Source organism: Passer montanus, unplaced genomic scaffold (genome assembly GCF_014805655.1).
Source record: "Passer montanus isolate IOZ18808 unplaced genomic scaffold, ASM1480565v1 scaffold8, whole genome shotgun sequence".
Taxonomy (NCBI): Eukaryota; Metazoa; Chordata; class Aves; order Passeriformes; family Passeridae; genus Passer; species Passer montanus.
Window position 1 is genome coordinate 9,847,021 of NW_024373256.1, and position 17,700 is coordinate 9,864,720.

Here is a 17,700-nt window from a genome sequence, read left to right on the forward strand (position 1 = left end):
CAATAACAATATCCAAATTATACACATAAGAGTTTAGATACTGCAATAAAGAGTCCCATCATCTCAACTCATAAATGTTCATTGGGGATTACTCACAGCAGACAAACAGGATTTTTCAAAGATGTTGTATATAAAATACAGCATAAAGATTACAGAAATACATCTCTGGAATTCCGATCTTATTGAGTTGTTTATCACATAACTCACTGCATTATGCCTAGAAGAGCCTAAGAGCCCTAAGGGAAAGTCTGTTTTTAATCAGTTCCACTCTCACAAAAGCCCTAAAACTAAAGATTTTACCTATGTTCATCAATAACCTATATGAACATTAATGTATATCCTGGCTGTCATTCTTGAACAGCCAGCCAGGAAGTTCCCTAGTTTTCCTGACATAATGAAAGACATCAAAATTACTCTTAAAAAAGTACTACCTTCATTTGAAAGCTAAGTTACTAAAAATCAAAGCTTGATTTTTTACATTTTAAATGTACTCATTTAAATCACATTAGTGACAAGCCCATTAAAACAGAAAACATTTCCAAAGTCCTAGCAATGACGTGAAAGTTTAGTGATTAAACTGTGGTTAAGTGTTAACATCTAATATACAGATATCTTGAAATTAAGACTTTATAAGCAACTCAAAGAATCATGGTCTGTTTTAAAGAACATTTTCAGGACTATCTGGATAATAGTTCAAACTGAGAACATTACTTCTAAACAGTTGCCTTACACTAAACTCATCTGCTCAGCTTCTTTCAGGAAAAATTTGAGACGCAAGGTGTAACTTTCATTTGTTTAGGTTACTGTTTGCATGTTATAGTTTGTGTTTTGCTTGAAGAATATGACCACAGCACAAAGGAAAAGGTTTCCTTGCTCTGACTGCTGCCCACAGGATCAGGTAGAACTTCTGGAGGAAGGAGGAAGACAGCTTTTTTCTCCCCAGCAGGAAGAGAGGATGCTCAGCTAGGGAAGGAGTCTAGACCACACACTAGAGACAAGTAGGTGTAGTGGGAAGCTGGCTGGCAGCCCAGAGCATAGCTGCCAAAAAGCCCCAGAAGCAACACATTCACTAAGAGACCTTCAGGGAACTCTGAACTGCAGAGCCCTGGATGCTACTACAGGTGCTAAAAACACCACATGCTGCACACAGAGACCTGCAAGGACTGACTGAACAGAGCAGAAGACTTGCTCATTTAAACACCCCACAGCTCTGACTTCTGGCATGTACTTCAACATTCTTTATTAAAAAAAAGAAGAGTTGTCTTATTCTGTTTTGTTAATTTTACATTATAGGAGAAAGAAAACTAGCATGAAAAATACAAGTCTTGGTCTGCTTACTGTAAGAAAAGGTGAGAGAGTCTCACCTCTAGGCTCTGACTTAGGTGACATAGCAGATGTTAGTTAGAATATGGCAAAGCTTCTAAAGTCATGTGAAAGTAAGACATGGCAAGTCTTCCAAGCTTCCATGATTCATGATTTAAAAATAGCTTTTCTGAAACAAGAAGGTACAAGTTCTCAATAATGGCAGAATGGACAAACATTCTTTTCTTATAAAGAGTAATTTTCAGTTCTTGCTTAAAAAAGAAAAAAATTTTAAAAGGCAGCTGTGCTCCCTACAGCTTGTTAACTCTTCCTTTCTGTACAGTCAGGCAGTTAACCCTGAAGCCAGAACAGACACAGCAGGCTTCCTCTCACTTACTCTCACAACTTTGAAATGTCACTCCTAGAGGAATGTCACATTTCAAGTACACAATTAATTTGAAAAGCTTAAATTGAATGTACTATTCTGACAGCTCTAGAAGTTGCTGTTTGTACTTGTAGCAAATATGCATTTCTAGGAAGAATTTTGGTTAATGACTGAAAAATTAATCTGCTCAATTGGCACCTACTACTTGGCATGTGTGTTGGTGTTCCTGAAAACAACCTAGTGATAAATCCATCCTAAAATGAAATTGTGCTGATCAATTCTATCTTCACCTCACATTCAAACCAAGCAGTCACTGTGGGTCCATGTTTCATCTAGGGAATATTTGTAGCATCTGCTAAAATATATGGACTTACTGGCTCACATGTCTCAGTGTCAAGAGAATTACATAACTGCTGTCACTATAATGATATGATTTTCAGAACAATGAAAGGCAAAAGCATTGATTACCATGATTTTCTCATTTGTGTGGGCCATCTGAAGCTAAAATAATTAATTTTGCCAACTCTTGTATTACAGGTTTGAAAGGATGGAATTTCTCCTGAATTTAGACAGGGTAAGCACTAGAATCTTTTTAATTTCAACTCCTTTTCCTTTATGTGACAGATTGCAGCATCTTTAGAAGTTTCCTAAGGTAAAATATACAGATTAATTATGTAAAGGATTGACTCTGTGCATAAAGGACTCTAGACTCCCCAAGTCTTACTTCAGTTTGTTCAAGGAGTTTGCAAGAAGATCCAATTCAAAAGCAAAATACTGCTCACAGCATCATCCCATAAATTATACATGTAGATTTCTTATGCCATGTTAAAAATGGCTTACCCAACAATGTTAATACCAATGCTTTGTGTTATTTGGACTGACATTCCCGTAGGGATATTTTAGTTTTTCCAGACTGCTGAGCACTCTGAGTTTTCACTATTACCAGTTACTGAGGGTCCTATAACAAAGAACCCCTGACCAGTTTTTTTTCAGTTCACCACTTCCAAAGCTTACTCCAGAAATAATGGCAAGCCCATTAAAGCAGTCCAGGTACTCTTCTAAGTGTCCTTTCACAGGTCAGCAGAAAGTAAACCTTCCTCCTCAAAAGAAAAGGTATTTACTTCATAGCCTCTCCAGCATTACCAGCATGAATCAGAAAGCCAAAAAAACTTCAGTTTAAAGATAGCAGTAAGCTATTGATTCCACAGCTAGAGGTAGATCTGCTGAAGCTGGTGGTGTACTTCCTTGTTTTAGCAGGTTTTTTATACAACTACTTACTTGTTAAAAAAAGGTTCAATGAGTTTTGATCTAGCAGACACATGGTTTTTCGGAGGACTGAGGAATGAACCTGATGAATGAAGAATAAATTCAGTATGTAATAAGCAAACAGAGAGCACCAGGAAGAAGGTTTGGAAAAGATTTCACAGGTACCTAGGAAATTAGCCATGGAAATGAAGCACAGTCCAGTAATGTAAGCATCATATCCTGCTTCATGGAGTTGTTCAGATGCTGTATCGTAACTTGGAAATCCTTCTGCACTTTCTGAGGGGAAAAAGACAATTATAAATACACTACCAGAGAAGATAAAGACAGTCCTGTATGCTTACCCACAGGCTTATTTTGTCAGAGCATAACATCATTTGGGGAAGTTTATACAACTTTCAGAACCTCTGAATTTTCTTCAGTTCTTAAAAAAGCAGTTTTGTTTGGCATTTTTAAATAAGAATAGATTCATAAGATGGTAAGCCTTTCCCATTAAAAAGCCCTAAATTCCCAGACCTACTCAGCCAAAATGGAGTATTAGTTGTAAGACAGTGACAGCAGAATTCCCCACAAAGAGTATCTTTTTTCCTGACTTGCATTTAAGAGAACAGTCTAATTAAAAACTTTACTATTAACCAGATAGGTCAGATTTTTCAAGATATTTAAATGAAGATTAAATTGAGTGATTTAAAGATTTCTTTACTGAGAAATGCACTTGGTGTTTATGCTCTGCACATTCAGCAATATAAAAAAGTAGTGCTCATCTTGATTTTGATCAAGCATTGAAACCTTCCCTTTTAACATCCTCCACTCTACAGTATTGCTCTCCCTCTTCTAAATCAGCAGCTTAAGAAAAATTCCAGAACCTTGAGCTAAGCTTGCCCTTTGATTAAATATCCTTCTGTTCACCTCAAAGCAAAAATCCCCCTTTCCTACTAAAAGAACTTTAGTAATTTTTAGAACACACACACACACTCGACTGGTCACTGCTGTATAAGTTTTTTTAGTTTTGTTTATCCAAATGCCTCCTGGAGTGCTCTGGCTTTGATCTAAACGACAATCACCAAATAAAAGTTTCAAACAAATTTCAAATTAATCCCCAAAAATCAACCTAAAAGAAAAAAAAAAAATCCATCATTAGAAGACGATGAAACTGCTGTTCACTGAACTCATCATTCTTTTACTGTCTAGATTACTATTAAGTTCCAGGTATACTTCTAAATATAATTGCACTGTATATAAGTGCCCTCATTTAAAGTCCCTTCATCAAAACACTAAGTATTAGTAGGGGAATTTGTATTTCATACCAAGAACAAAAATAATCAAAATATTTTGGAAATAAGAGCATTTTGATATATCCTCACCAACTTTAGGAGGGCTGAATGGAACCTCTTTTAAACGCTTTTCCAGTTCTGCAAGTGATGTATTATTAATGATCTCCTGCAAGAAAAGCCATCATTAATTGCCAATGCCAAGCACATTTTCCCTGGAAACTGAAATCAAACAGGATCAAATGAGCATTTACTGGTGCCACCTGGTGTTCTCTAAGGATCTACACTCAGCCCTATTTCAAACTAATGCACCAGAGGTGTGTCAAGACAAATTCAGTTACCTTGCCTCACTTGCACCATAATGAGTCATAAGCATTTATTAATGCTACTCAGAATTACTGAGAGATTATGCCAAAGTAACATTTCTATTTGAATCTGGTTTCATGCAGGGTATGTGTGGCAAGGGAAGAGTAGCACAAACAGCAGGGCAAATATTCTAAATACTGGTCATAATGGCTGAAGGCATTCAAGGTGAGTATTGTGTGCTTGCTGATTGGACATTCTTGAATAGTTTTACAATGTAAATACTGCTGATTTAAAGTAATACAGAGACTGTGAAAGGAATCTGACAATCAGAAAGTTGCTCCTACATGTCAACTTAGCTGAGTAGCATCAGTGAATCTACTGATTAATTATATGCATTAAATAAAGTGCCACAAAAATATATTACAGATTAATTCCTTACTGAAGTTCTTAATCAAATATATGTTGTCAGTCAGTACAATGGAAACATGCACAATCAACAGCCAGAGAAAGCAAAACATCTCACACAATCTTTCTTAAAGTTGTCTGAGATCTATGAGGACCAGGTTTCCTTTGGTTCTCAATCAAGCTCAGCTTTTTACACTCATCAAGTCTGCAGACTGAAAAGTTATCAAGAACTAAGTACAATGAACAAGCTCAAATGATGCATTAATTTGGCATCCCAAAAGCAGAGTTTCATAACAGGCTAAAAACCCAAGCATCTGCTGTAGAATCACAAATATCAACATAGCTGCACCAAACATAAACTTGTGGAGGTTTCTTACTTTTCAGAATGCCAAAGCCTCTATTCTTAGCACAGCAACACAAACCTGACAATACCTACAAGTGTATTTAATAGCACTTCTTTATGCAATGCTCTAGAGTCACAGAGCTATGCACAAAGAGAGATGCTGCTTCCTCAGCATGTTTTTTAATTAATTCAAGGGCACATGGAAAACAAGAGCTTATGAACACTTATCTCAATACTTCTTTAGAGGAATAAAACTCATGCTGTAAGAGATTTTAAAAGAAACCTGTAATTTTTTTTTCCTCCTGCTGACTACCCACTGAGCAAAGGCCACAAGAGAACCTAATGATGATAAAGCATTTTTCCACACAAATCTAAGTCAGCATTCACAGTACTCTAAGGCTTTGAATATACAAGCAGCTTCCAGATTCTAGTTGTTCATGAACAGCACTTTTTTTATATCCTAAGGGGACATGCTACTTAACAAGAAGAAAATAATCTACTAATCACATTTTACCCAGCAAAAACTCTACATATTTTGGAATCCAGAGCTGCCAAGTTACCATAAAGCTTCAAACAAAAGTGACAAAAGTCACTAGTAGGAAAGTAAAAATTTGCATTCTATAAATTCTGTAGGTTTAGATAAGGGGTAAAGAAAAATCATTTGTCTACAATAAAAAGAACATCACAGAGAACATTATTCAACATCTCTCTCTACAAAGAAGTATCATTTGTTTCAACATACATGTATTAATACAATTTTGCATCTTCAAATCATTGTATAATATTAACTTACCTTAAAAGGTTGTGTACTTGCCATCAGTTTAGTATCCAGCAACCTAGAAACAAAATAAGAGCTAAATAGGTTGAAACAGAAGAATGCCCATTTTGCCAAATCCTCAAAAAATATTTTAGTGTATTAGCTGGTAAGCAGCAGATACACTCTACTGAAAATTACTGTTGGATTTGGAACAGCCAAAACATTCCTTGGCTTTGTTCAGCATGAAAAAGGACAGCAACCAAGGCACAGCAAGAGATGCAAATAACTAGTAGCAAATAAATCTTGTTCCAAATGAAGTGCAGATTCCAAACACCAAACATCATGTTGAACCCAAGGGAATAGCAAGGGTGCATCTTTTGCCAAGAAGTGAACCAACAACACTGCTTTTCTGAAAAAAAGCTGCTCAAAACTACTTTAAAATTGTATTTATCTAACTTGATCCCAATTTGTTTTCCAGTAACAGCTAGGATACAGGACTAGGACAAAAAACATCAGCTTGCTACAACTATACTGAAATGGTTGAAAGTTTGAACTAAGAACTTACCGGGGAAAGACACAAGACGTTACTTCCTTGAACTCACTTAGGTCCTAATTTAACATTAAACCGGAGATAAAATCCAAGTCAGTGAACTGTTTACAGTCTCGGAGGACAGAGAGCAGTAGCTACAATTATCCAAACAGCCTCTAAAAGTGAGCTACAGCAACTGAATTCTCACTGTAAGAGATGTATTTGTCAGCACTACCATATACACCACCTGCAATTACACACAACTACAGACTACGTATTTCTGAATTGTCTGTCATTAGTAATAAATGTTCTCTCACTGCCAACACCTTGTCCTATTTCATACCCTGGGCTAGCTCTGATTCCAGCCCAGTTAACAGTTCTGAAGTGTTCTCAGCATTTTGCCTTTCAATGGAATACAGTCACTCCAGGTATGCAGGGACTGCCTACAGGTTTAGATCTGCCAAGGGTCAAAATACAGGAACTACTGACAATTGCTTACATTCCAACAACATCCAAACTCGTCCCAAACTTCTTTTTCCCATCTTATGATCAAGTCTTTCCCCAAACACCATGTGAGCCATCCTTCCAATGAGACCTTTGGCTTCCTCAGACAGTGCTTTTGGTGCCAATACACTGCTTAGTTTAACAGAATAGTCCAGTCATGAACTGTTAGACAGCCCTGCTGCAGTCAAAGTGGGCTCCCTCCAATTATTCTGACATTGTACCTCTTCATCCCAGTGAACATCATCCTGCTACAAGACTGCTTATCATTTTAGAAAGTGTACTATATTATTTAAAACCACACATTCCCATTTTGTAAACTACAAAGGAGAAAATGCCACGTAATTGTGCTGAAGCTCCAGACCAGTATCTTATAACATGTCAGTCAGTTCAATATACCTGACATAAGCAAAACTATTCTACTATCTGATTTGAACCTTTTAAAAAGGCAAAGGAGAACAATCCAACTAAACTTTTTACAAAAATATTTATGACAATAAGGTAGTAGCCCAGAAGTACCAAACAGATTTTTCTAAAATACTTTTCTACACTTGTTCCCAGGCTGACCAATTCTTCCATTCAGAACAAAGTGTGGAGATAATACTAAAAGACAAATACATTAAGGCATTTATTTAATCATCTGAACACTCAAAAGATTACTTGATTACTTACATCAGGTAGGGGGCAATAGAACTGATGTATGGTGTGCATAACATCCAGCAGCATGTTGTGCCCAATAACAAGCTTGCCCTGTGAAAAATGTCTGTTACAAATTTCCAGTCCCGGCCATGGCAAAGGGCATCTGTGAAAACCCCTACCCCAGATGGCAGCCAAAGGCACATGGGAACAAGAACACATCAATCCCCTCCATTTGCTCTCTGCCTGCCCCACAGATTCCTCCATTCTCCCACAGCAGCCACTCCTTTTTCCTCTACTCCCACCCTTTATCACAGGCTTTCACAGCAGCTTCATGTGTTGAGAAGATGCACTAGAACACTACTTACAACTTGGTTCCCAAATGTAATCTATTTAAAATGAAAGTCAAGGCATTTCTCCATCCATTGCCTTTTAATTTACTTATACAAGAACACACAATATATTACAACCTTGTGGTTGTAACATACAATGGTTATTAAGGGCATGGTCTGGCTTCTCACAGTGCAGAACCTTTCATGCCAGATGTTGTACAAGCAAGCTCTTTGAAAGAGCTCAACCAGTTTTTTAAATGTTATCTTTGATTCATTTGACATGACAACAGTCCTTCTTTGACAGCCTTTAACTGCCAAGAAAAAAAAAGGAAAAAAACTCCAAAATCTTTTTACAACAGAGGAACAAAAAATCCACCAAAGCTTATTATGTAAGAGCCCTAAGAAATTGCTATTCTTGACTCTTACAGATAGTAAGATTCTTCACATTATTCTTTAGTTTGAGCTTACTTAACCTACTACACTCAACCACTGTAATACATGAAACAACATAAACTTTAAATGTCACTTAAACTTGTATTTCATTAAGTCACTTAAACTTCTCCTCCAAAATGTAACAGCAAAAGAACCCTCTTTGAATTATTTATTTTTTCTTACAAAGGTAGGTTAAAAATCACATTAACTTACAGAATTAGCAATGGCATGAACAACTCTGGAAAATCCTACAGCATCATTCAATTCTTCCTGTAAGCAAAGATTCTGACATTAGTGAGAGCAAATAAAAATACTGCCACAACTGTATCTGCAAACTGCCAGATGCCCCCAGTTTGCCTCAAACTGTTTCTCAGTCACAGCCAAGAACAGACCATAAAGGAAATGTCAATATTTGGAAGACACAAGGGGTTAAAGCAGGATGCAGCTCACAGTATTTCCATTTTATACGTAGCTCTAGTTCACTGTCAAGTAGGATGAGTAGCAAGCTGCTGTCCTGGGCTGCCCCTGGACAGAAGCCAAGCAGCCACACTCTGCCCTTTGCTCACTCCCCTCACCCAAAATTCAAAGGCAGATAAGATTTGTGGATAAAGATGATGAGAGCCATCCCCTCCAGCCTCCTTGCTTTTGAGGGAGGGTGGGAGGGAAAGCCTTGACACTGTGCAAATCTATTCAGCAGCAGACAAAACATATTGATGGTATCACTGGTGTTTTAGCCACAAAGCAAAGCACAGCAAAATACAGACTGCTACAAGGGTAACTTCTCCCCAGCCAGAGCAGTAACAGCTGCAGTCACTCATTGTCAGCACATGATCTCCAGTAGTGCTCAGCAGCTGTGACACTGCTCAGAAGGTATTAAAATTAACCCACGTTTTCAGCTGTACTTTTAACATGTATTGTTACATATGCAACAGGTTGAATCCTGACTGTCACTCCTATTAAATCAGACCATATTTTTATGGTACCACAGACTGAGGAAGAAACATTCTTCAAAGAGAAACATCAAAGTATGTGACTCACATTATGTAATACTGTATTTGTATAAAATGACTTTTGATTAATTTGGGGGGTCCTGACTACAGCACAAACTGTTCTGTAACAGATTTTTCTTTCTCAGGTCCAGAAAAGCAATTTCTGCCTTGTGTTATCTGTCTTTATTCAATCAGAACTAAAATTCAGTAAAAACATTCACTGTTACTTTAGTTCAGCTATGAATGCTGCTAGTTTGAGCAAGTAATACCCCACTAAAAACACTTCAGAAAACCCTACTGTAGTAGTAAATTGCTCCTGACCTGCCTTCTAGAACAAGAGATTTCATATTAGTTAATGTCTCTTTAGATTCTCTTTCCCTCTTAAAAAGTTTTCTGCATAGAAGTATTATTTGCTCCACCCAAACTGATTTCATCTTGATATATGAAAGCACAAATTACAAGAGTTTGATCAGGAACTCCCACAATTCAAATCTTATGACCTCCTGAAATTTACATCACTCAGTAATCAAAATACAGAGTTTAGTAAACAGTGAGGGTGTCTGAACACACCAGGTGTGACCTCCTGGTCAGCTTGTTACCACAGCACCAGTGTGCAGCGTGGATCAAGTTTAGTGAACAGTGAGAGTGTCTGAACACACCAGGTGACCTCCTGGTCAGCTTGTTACCACAGCACCAGTGTGCAGCGTGGATCTAGCAAGAAATAACCCATTCCTTGTACAGGACACTAACTCAGCAAGCAAGCTTTGTAAGAGAGGGGAGACTGTGAATCCAAACCATGTAACAACTTGCTCAAGAATTTCTGCAAGAAACTGATGTTTCCTCTTACTGGGACAAACTTCTGTGAGTGTGGAGATTCATACAAGAAGGTGGTCATTACTCCAGAATACTCATTCAGTATTCCACAAATTCTGATTTTTAAAAAAATTTTAGAGTGCCTTGCAACTCTTCTTGATCTATTGCAAGGTCTAAGTTATCTGGTAGAATTTAGAAAAATTCAGCCAACCACAGCAAACCAAAGGGAAACAACACCAAACCCTATCCTGTATTTTTGCATTGCTGAGTGAAGTCAGAGATTCTCATCCTTCCTCTCACACATAAACTAATGGAACTGAATTTATTTACCTGTTCTTTTGCTTGTTTCTGCTGCTCTCTTCTTTTTCGTTCCTCTTCATCTACCTTAGTAATAACAATATATCTCTCCTTCTAAAACAAAAAATGTAGAGTTTGAGGAATGACTCTGAGAAATTCAGATTGAAGGTTGCTGCAATTTTCTGTAAATTTACATTGTAAAGAAAACTGTCATACCTCAGCAGCAGTTACCTGGCAACACAGCTGTTTCTATTGTAGGCACCACATTATCACCTACTCCCAGAAGCCTATTTTAGAAAACTGTATTTTATTCATCCACCAAACATAATTTTTCCTAAACCCTCTTTTTACTTCTCAAAAAAGATTATCAGCATTTCCTTGTAAACAGTTTGTTTCAAATACCTTTTGAAGCAGAGATCTATGCTGGGAAGTGAGGACACAGCACGTGATGCTGCTGTTTTTCCTCTGAGATCACAACCAGCTTTTCACTAAAACTGAACATCAGATCCACTGTATTTCAAAACACCTTTTAGTATCCTTTAAAAAGTAATATTAAGCCACAAAAATACACACCCACACTCCATATGTTGGTCAGATAGAAACTAGTTCATTGTATTTCATTTTAAATGCTTTGAATTTGCATAAAAAAAGCTCAAGTTAGATCTAAAAATCAGGAGAGATGGTGAAACTGAGAAATATAATTTCCTTTCAACGGAACAAATGTTAGAGGCAGTAACAGGCCTAGTTACCTTATCTGACTCCAGAGTTTCCACGTGGATACCTTTTGGATATCTACATAGAAACAAATGAAAAGTAAATATGAATAGTTATTCACTTGGCATTTAGCATATTGAAACCACAACAGTAATTTAGTAATTTCATGTTTCATTATTTCTATAAGTCTTAGGTGTAAAAGAACCATTACAAGTTTCTTTTTAATTTTAATAATGCAAACTTTGAAGCAATAGGCTGGTTTAACTGGCCTCCTTACATTACCTAACAGCAACTGGCACTTACACAATTTCCCATGCTATTGTTGTGGAACCTGCAATTTCTAATTTTGTGATATTAAGTAAACATCATCAAGATATTTCATCACAATTTAGAATGTTTGCTTTCAAGAAATTCAAAACAAGAATGCTCTCATTTACTTCTAACCCCAAGACAGCTTCTCTTTAATACATCACTTATTTGAGGACTTATTAACAACCCTGAACTTTCTGCTACCAGTAGATTTTAGTAGGAATTATTAACTCAAGTGTCATCACACCACTACAATCACATTTAATTTCAAAATAACACCATACACAGAGCCATAGAGCATCCAGCTGATAGCAAAAAAGAGTATTGCCTTTTCCTGCTTAACCAGTAGCAATTACTCTTATAATCTCATCATAATAAACTAACCACAACTGTGCAACCACTTCAGAACCAGCAAGTTTCCTTGTCCTCTGGCTACTCCTAAAATTGCTACTGGAGAGCACACTCCAAAGGACTGTTGTGTCCTTTCCACCCTCACTCCTCACACAGTTTTGAGCCTCCATTGCATTTACGAACTGCTTCATGCCACAAATCTTGAATGCATCAAAACACTGATGCACAAGAGAATATTTCAAAAGAGAAAAGGACCTGTGAAGAGGTCAGAATACAAGGGCAATCAATAACTTCATTCTTCTGCTTTAATTAGCTCCATGCTACCTTCACAGCTTGGCTTTCTCTCTCCAGTACACACATACAGTGTACACAGCTGTACTCTTGCAAAGCAACACTGCTGAATGTTAAAAAAACACAAGAACACATTCTTCCATCCACTCAGACAAGCTGCAAGGATAAGTATCAGAAACACATAAAACTACGTGCCACAGGAAGCTAAAGACATGTTAAAAAAATGTCACTGAAAAATTGTTGAAAACACGTCTGCTTTTTTTCAGGTTAGTTCTTGAGCTCACTTCTTGAGATCCCATTTTCTAGAGAAAAGCTTTATTTTATCTGCTTCCAGTGTAAGTATCAGAAAGTCAGATTCAGTGCCACAACAATGAATCAACTAAACATATAAAAAAAAAGACTTGCATGTTTTCCACATCTTACTACTGCAGTCAGAACAGTGAAAATCTTACTCTAAAGCCTTGGCAATATACTAATTTATCAGAAGGGCTTATGCTTGGCATCCAACAGAAAACTGTAACCATACCAGTACCTATTACAGAACTACTATTTTTTCAGGTAAAGCCCACAATCTGTATAAGCACATGCACTTTCTGCTCACTAAAAACCTAGCATGCTGCATTTGTTACATAATTCTAGGCTGTGCCCTTCTATTCAGAGATTTTACATAGGATAAAACAAATACTAAGCTTTAATATCTAAATTAATCATCACAAATAAGTTTAATGTAATTCATCTTCAGAACATTACAGAAGTCTTCTTTTAAAGCGAAAAATAAATTCTAAATCAACCACGTCAAGGTTAAGTAGATATATCTTACCCAGATTTCTTATCAAAAGTACTAAAAGTATACAGTAAGGCAGTATTACCAGTAACTTACTTCCAGCTCAAGGTCTGATAAATTAATTTCCTTTGAAATCTAAAACCAAAAGACAATCGTGTTACTAATAATCCTTTTACAGAGTGTCTCCTAGGAATGATTTCCAGTTTAAGCTGACTCTAAGTGCTCATTTGTAGAAAGATTTTTAAAGCAAGAGTCACTGCTAGCAGAACTACTGGCTAGGAAGAGATTTACTGAGTTCTGATGTTCAGCTGTCAAACTGGAAAGGCATTTACACTATGTTTAAAGTTACCCACATGATCTTCTCATCAGAGAGTATTCTGTAGTCATGATGATTCAATAAAGATACAGTGATGGTACCTTATCCCCAGCTTCACCATTTTCTACTATTCCTAAATTAATTTTTAAAAAAAAAATTTAAACAATCATACTTTCCAAATATCTAGTTTCCAAAGCTAAATAGAATTTTGGGAAGGAAACCTACTAAAACCAGTCACATACTGCCAACTGTGAACAACCAATAGCTCAATAGATTGGAAAAGTTTATTTATAAAATGCATTTCCAATGCTTATGCATCACTTCAGCAGTAAAAAAGGCAGCTCACACATAAAAGACATTTCTTGACTATACTTAAATATTTTGCCACTACATGCAGAAGTTACAGCTCAAAATAAATTACAACACCCATATACATTACTATGTAGTCTCAACATCCAAAAGTTAGTCAAATGTAGATTTTGCTACAGTTAACCCAAGTAAATATATTCTTCCCTGTCACTCCCCTAATTCTGTATGACCAAACTAAAAAAATTTTTTAGAAGAAATGCAATTTCAGAAACTGACCCTGTACATGGCTCCAGTTCCAAACTTTCACTTTCTTCCTTCTTTAATAAGTCTTCTATCTGATCCCTGGAAGAAACAGATTATTTGCTTCTGTATCTAGTATTTTATTTTTTTGGAAGTTTACAGCTCTCTCCAAAAGACAAGAAAATGCTTCAGAACAAAAAGAGCAGCATTTTACAAACAGTGAAATAATAGACATGGCTTCAACATGCAAAAATATCACTACTGTTCACATTTTAGTTTTAACAACATCAGCGGATATTAAACAGTGTTACTTACACTACTTTCTCTACAAATTTTTTCTGATCTTCAGGAATTGTTACAGGGCACTTTGTGGAATTAGGAGAAATGTATGACAGAGATCCTGCACCGTTGGCTTGAGAGCGTTTCTCATCATACTGTTCCCTTAGCTGTCTCTCTTCTTCCTGATTTAAATACGGAATTCCTAACAAAAAAAGTAAAATCTAATCATAATTAGAGACTAATTAGGGATGCATTGGGTTCAAGCCTTTGCCCCTGTTACACCTGCAGGCCCTTTCAGTGCCCTGCTGTAGATGTGTGTCTGTGCAGCCTCCCAGCATGTGCCAGGTTGGCTGGTACCACTGCTCCCCAGCCTCCTCTGCACAGGCCATGAGCCCCAGCACTGCAGAGCTGCACATCAGCACCAAAGCACTGAGCACTGCTCTCCTTGCTCTGTGCCTCACCAGTAACAGCCTGCAGCAGCCACAGTGCACTGGGATCCCCTTCCTAGGCTTTCCTGCTGATGTATCCACAGCTCCACACCTCGTTACTCTCTATACACCCTTTGCCTCCATACAAAAAAAACCAACCAAGCTCTCATGTCAGTGGGAATTCTGATCTGCTAAACTATGCAATGAATTCTTGGAAAGTGAGTTACCATCAGCACAACAGCAGACTAGATAAGAATAATTCAAGAACTTCATTAGATGTTAAGACAGTACCACAGATGGCAGCCTGTTTTCTTTTGCAGAAAACAGTGAAAGGTGTCATCACAAATTTTGCAGACATTAAAAGAAATTGAAAACAAACCAAAACAACTCACCGTTGCGAAAAACTTTATTAAAATCAAATCCTTGGTTTGCTAAAAAATCTATACTTGAACTCTGTAACAAGAGAAAAAGCCTTTACAATTGGCAAAAGTAGCTGTGGCATCAGTTCAGTTATTTTCACACTTGTTAAGAAATTATACGAAGTCAAAAGCCAAGAACAACCAAGTCTGTGACCCTAAAGAAGCCACTGAGAGTTTAGGCTCTGCTACTTACTGATTTTCAACTTCCATAAGGTACAAGAATGATGAATATGGTAAAGCATAAAGATGAAAGAACAAACTATGTGGAGAGAGAAAACTAAAGAAAGCAAAATGTAGTTCAGGAGAACAAATCTGAGACCAGAAAAATGTTGGCAAAAGTCTAGGAAGCAGTGAAAGCAAGATAACAAGATGAGAATAAAGGATTAAAAAAACAAGCAAACTGGAAGTTCAATGAGAAGAGGGGAAAAAAATAGAATCATCTTGCCAAGTTTGGAACATTATCTCCAATTCCAGAAATCACACAATGTAATGCATAACAAGAATTAAAAACTGAAGTCCCTTAACGCTCCCATTTTTGGGATTGGTCTTAACTGATGCTTACTTATTTTATAAGAAACAACCCTCAACCCAGAAACTTACATTCTTCTACCTTTTAAGCTGAAGTTTGTTTCAGGTATACCTTAACCAAATAAAATTAAACTGTTTTTCTACTAACCTGACAGACAAACTTGACATCTGGTGAACTTCTGTTAAAGGGTTTTGGAAAAATATAGAAATTAAATGACTTCATTATATACCTGTAGAAAAGATGAGTTACATGTCAATACAGCTTATCAGGATTACTTAGAAAATCCTCAGTTAAGAAAACAAGAAATAAGAGAATAACGTACTTTTCTTCTGTGTCATCATATTTAAAAGTGCAAAGGCCAAACTGAAAGAGCAAAAAATCCATGGAATGCTGTAAAGGAAAGGAAAATTTTGCATGAGAATAAAATATGTACACATTTAAAGATTACCAGGTTGCAGCCACATATGATTTCTCTCCATTTCAAAATTAAGTAAAGTGAATCTTCTTAACCAATGTTTGTTTCACTGGTAATTTGAAAGTAAACACACCAGAGTTTTTCTGCTAGTTTTCATCCCCATTCAATCATCTTACTGTTGGCCCAAGATTACTTTAGTATGCGCTTCCATTCCACAAAGAGACAAGAACTGAGGGAAGTTCCATCTCTCTTTCCTCCTGTTGGTCACACAAACAAGATGCTCCACCAAAAGCAGCTTCAGTTTTCATTTTAGTCCATGTAAACACTTTACCTTTTTAAGTTTCTGATACCTTTCTTCTGGAGTGTCAAAGCCATTTGTTAATGCACTAACTGAAGGCCCATCACTGATCCCTGAAAAAGTAGAACATATTTTCCTTTGGGTAAGCTTTTAAAAATTAACCACAGCAAAGAACTGGCAATTTGAGAAAAAGCCTTTCACTTAAAGCATGTGTTACAATTATTTAATTTGAGAAAAATACTACTGCAATAAGCCACTCATTCCAAAAAGGGTGTTCTAGAAGTAAAACTGTTCTGCAAAAGCTCTGTCATTCTGGCTCCTATTCAACATGTCAGTAGCAGGCCAAGGCCTACCAGTACCCTAATGTAAATGGGCTTTACAACACAATGCAGGATCAAAGCCAAACTAAAAACGGGGAGTGTTGCCCAGAGACTTATTGAATGACTTAGTCACCTTAAGCAATATGCAACAACTGTGCTTCCACAAACACCACATGTAACAAAACCTAGTCTCATAGGTGAACCGAACTCTACATCCCTAAAGTGAAATACCTACTAAAGCATCTCCTGCTGCACCTACCCTCAGGGTTTCACAACCACACAGGTTCTTAGTGTTGCTTTTCCCTGTCCATACACTTGCAGGACCTGCCTCACTTATCCCAATCCATTGCTTTCATGGCACATGTAACACCTTCTAGTTTTTTTACCTTGAGATGCAACAACTATTAGTTGTCACGTTGAAAGATTATTGTGGGAGCACAAGCAGCACAAACATGACATGTATCTTTAACCAAAGCCTTGCTACCGCACATGTAACAAGTGGTTTAACCACTCTGTGGTAGCCTCAGCTTTACCTTTTTCAAGCCAACCCTGAGATACATCACAGGAGCGAACTCGGGCACCGAGGTCAAACCACCCCCCTCAGAGACTGCCAACAGTTCACAATGACAACACAGGTGCAACTGTACCTGAAAACTCTCCATCGATGGCCAGGAAGTCCGACTCTTCAATGGCTTCATACACTTTTTTCAGATTATCCTTAAAATCTACGGGTAAAGGGTTAAAACACACTTGAGACTACAAACGGCATCCCCCGGCAGCCCGGCGCCCCTCGGGCGGGCAGGGCCTGCCCGCCGCCCCCTCAGCCTCGGGGCCGCGCTCCCCTCTCAGGGCTGCGCCTCATGGGTGCGCGGGGCAACGGGGACCCCTTCGCCATGAAGGACAGGCTGAGGCCGGAGGGGCGGCCAGCCCAGGGCGGGGACGCCGGGACACCGGGACAGCTTAGCGCCAGCGGCGCAGAGCTCGGGACGCGGGGCCGGCTGGTCACTCACTGCTCCTGATCACCTCCATCCCGCGCCCCCGCCCGCCGGAGCTCGGCCAGGCACCGCCCGCCGCCGCCGAGCGCTTCCGGGGCCGCCCCGCGCGCCGCACGTGAGCGCGCACGTGAGCCCGGGCCGC

General features: G+C 38.0%; 1 protein-coding gene across 4 annotated transcripts in view; it reads right to left on the reverse strand.

Moving 5' to 3' along the window:
• The window catches only part of PARN (poly(A)-specific ribonuclease), a 43,840-nt gene extending 26,145 nt beyond the window's left edge, over window positions 1-17,695 (reverse strand). The window contains exons 1-18 of one of the 4 annotated variants that reach the window (XM_039732250.1): window positions 17,574-17,694; window positions 17,211-17,288; window positions 16,277-16,356; window positions 15,853-15,920; window positions 15,678-15,759; window positions 14,975-15,035; window positions 14,191-14,356; window positions 13,912-13,977; window positions 13,107-13,145; window positions 11,311-11,353; window positions 10,595-10,675; window positions 8,676-8,732; window positions 7,735-7,812; window positions 6,598-6,641; window positions 6,069-6,111; window positions 4,315-4,390; window positions 3,119-3,229; window positions 2,966-3,035 (exon numbers count right to left, since the gene is read on the reverse strand). In XM_039732250.1, coding sequence (XP_039588184.1) covers window positions 2,966-3,035; window positions 3,119-3,229; window positions 4,315-4,390; window positions 6,069-6,111; window positions 6,598-6,641; window positions 7,735-7,812; window positions 8,676-8,732; window positions 10,595-10,675; window positions 11,311-11,353; window positions 13,107-13,145; window positions 13,912-13,977; window positions 14,191-14,356; window positions 14,975-15,035; window positions 15,678-15,759; window positions 15,853-15,920; window positions 16,277-16,356; window positions 17,211-17,288; window positions 17,574-17,592 — 1,262 coding nt within the window. In that variant the 5' untranslated portion in view covers window positions 17,593-17,694. The other 3 variants (XM_039732253.1, XM_039732251.1, XM_039732252.1) reach the window with 3 other exon arrangements.
• Between the last annotated feature and the right edge of the window lie 5 nt (window positions 17,696-17,700).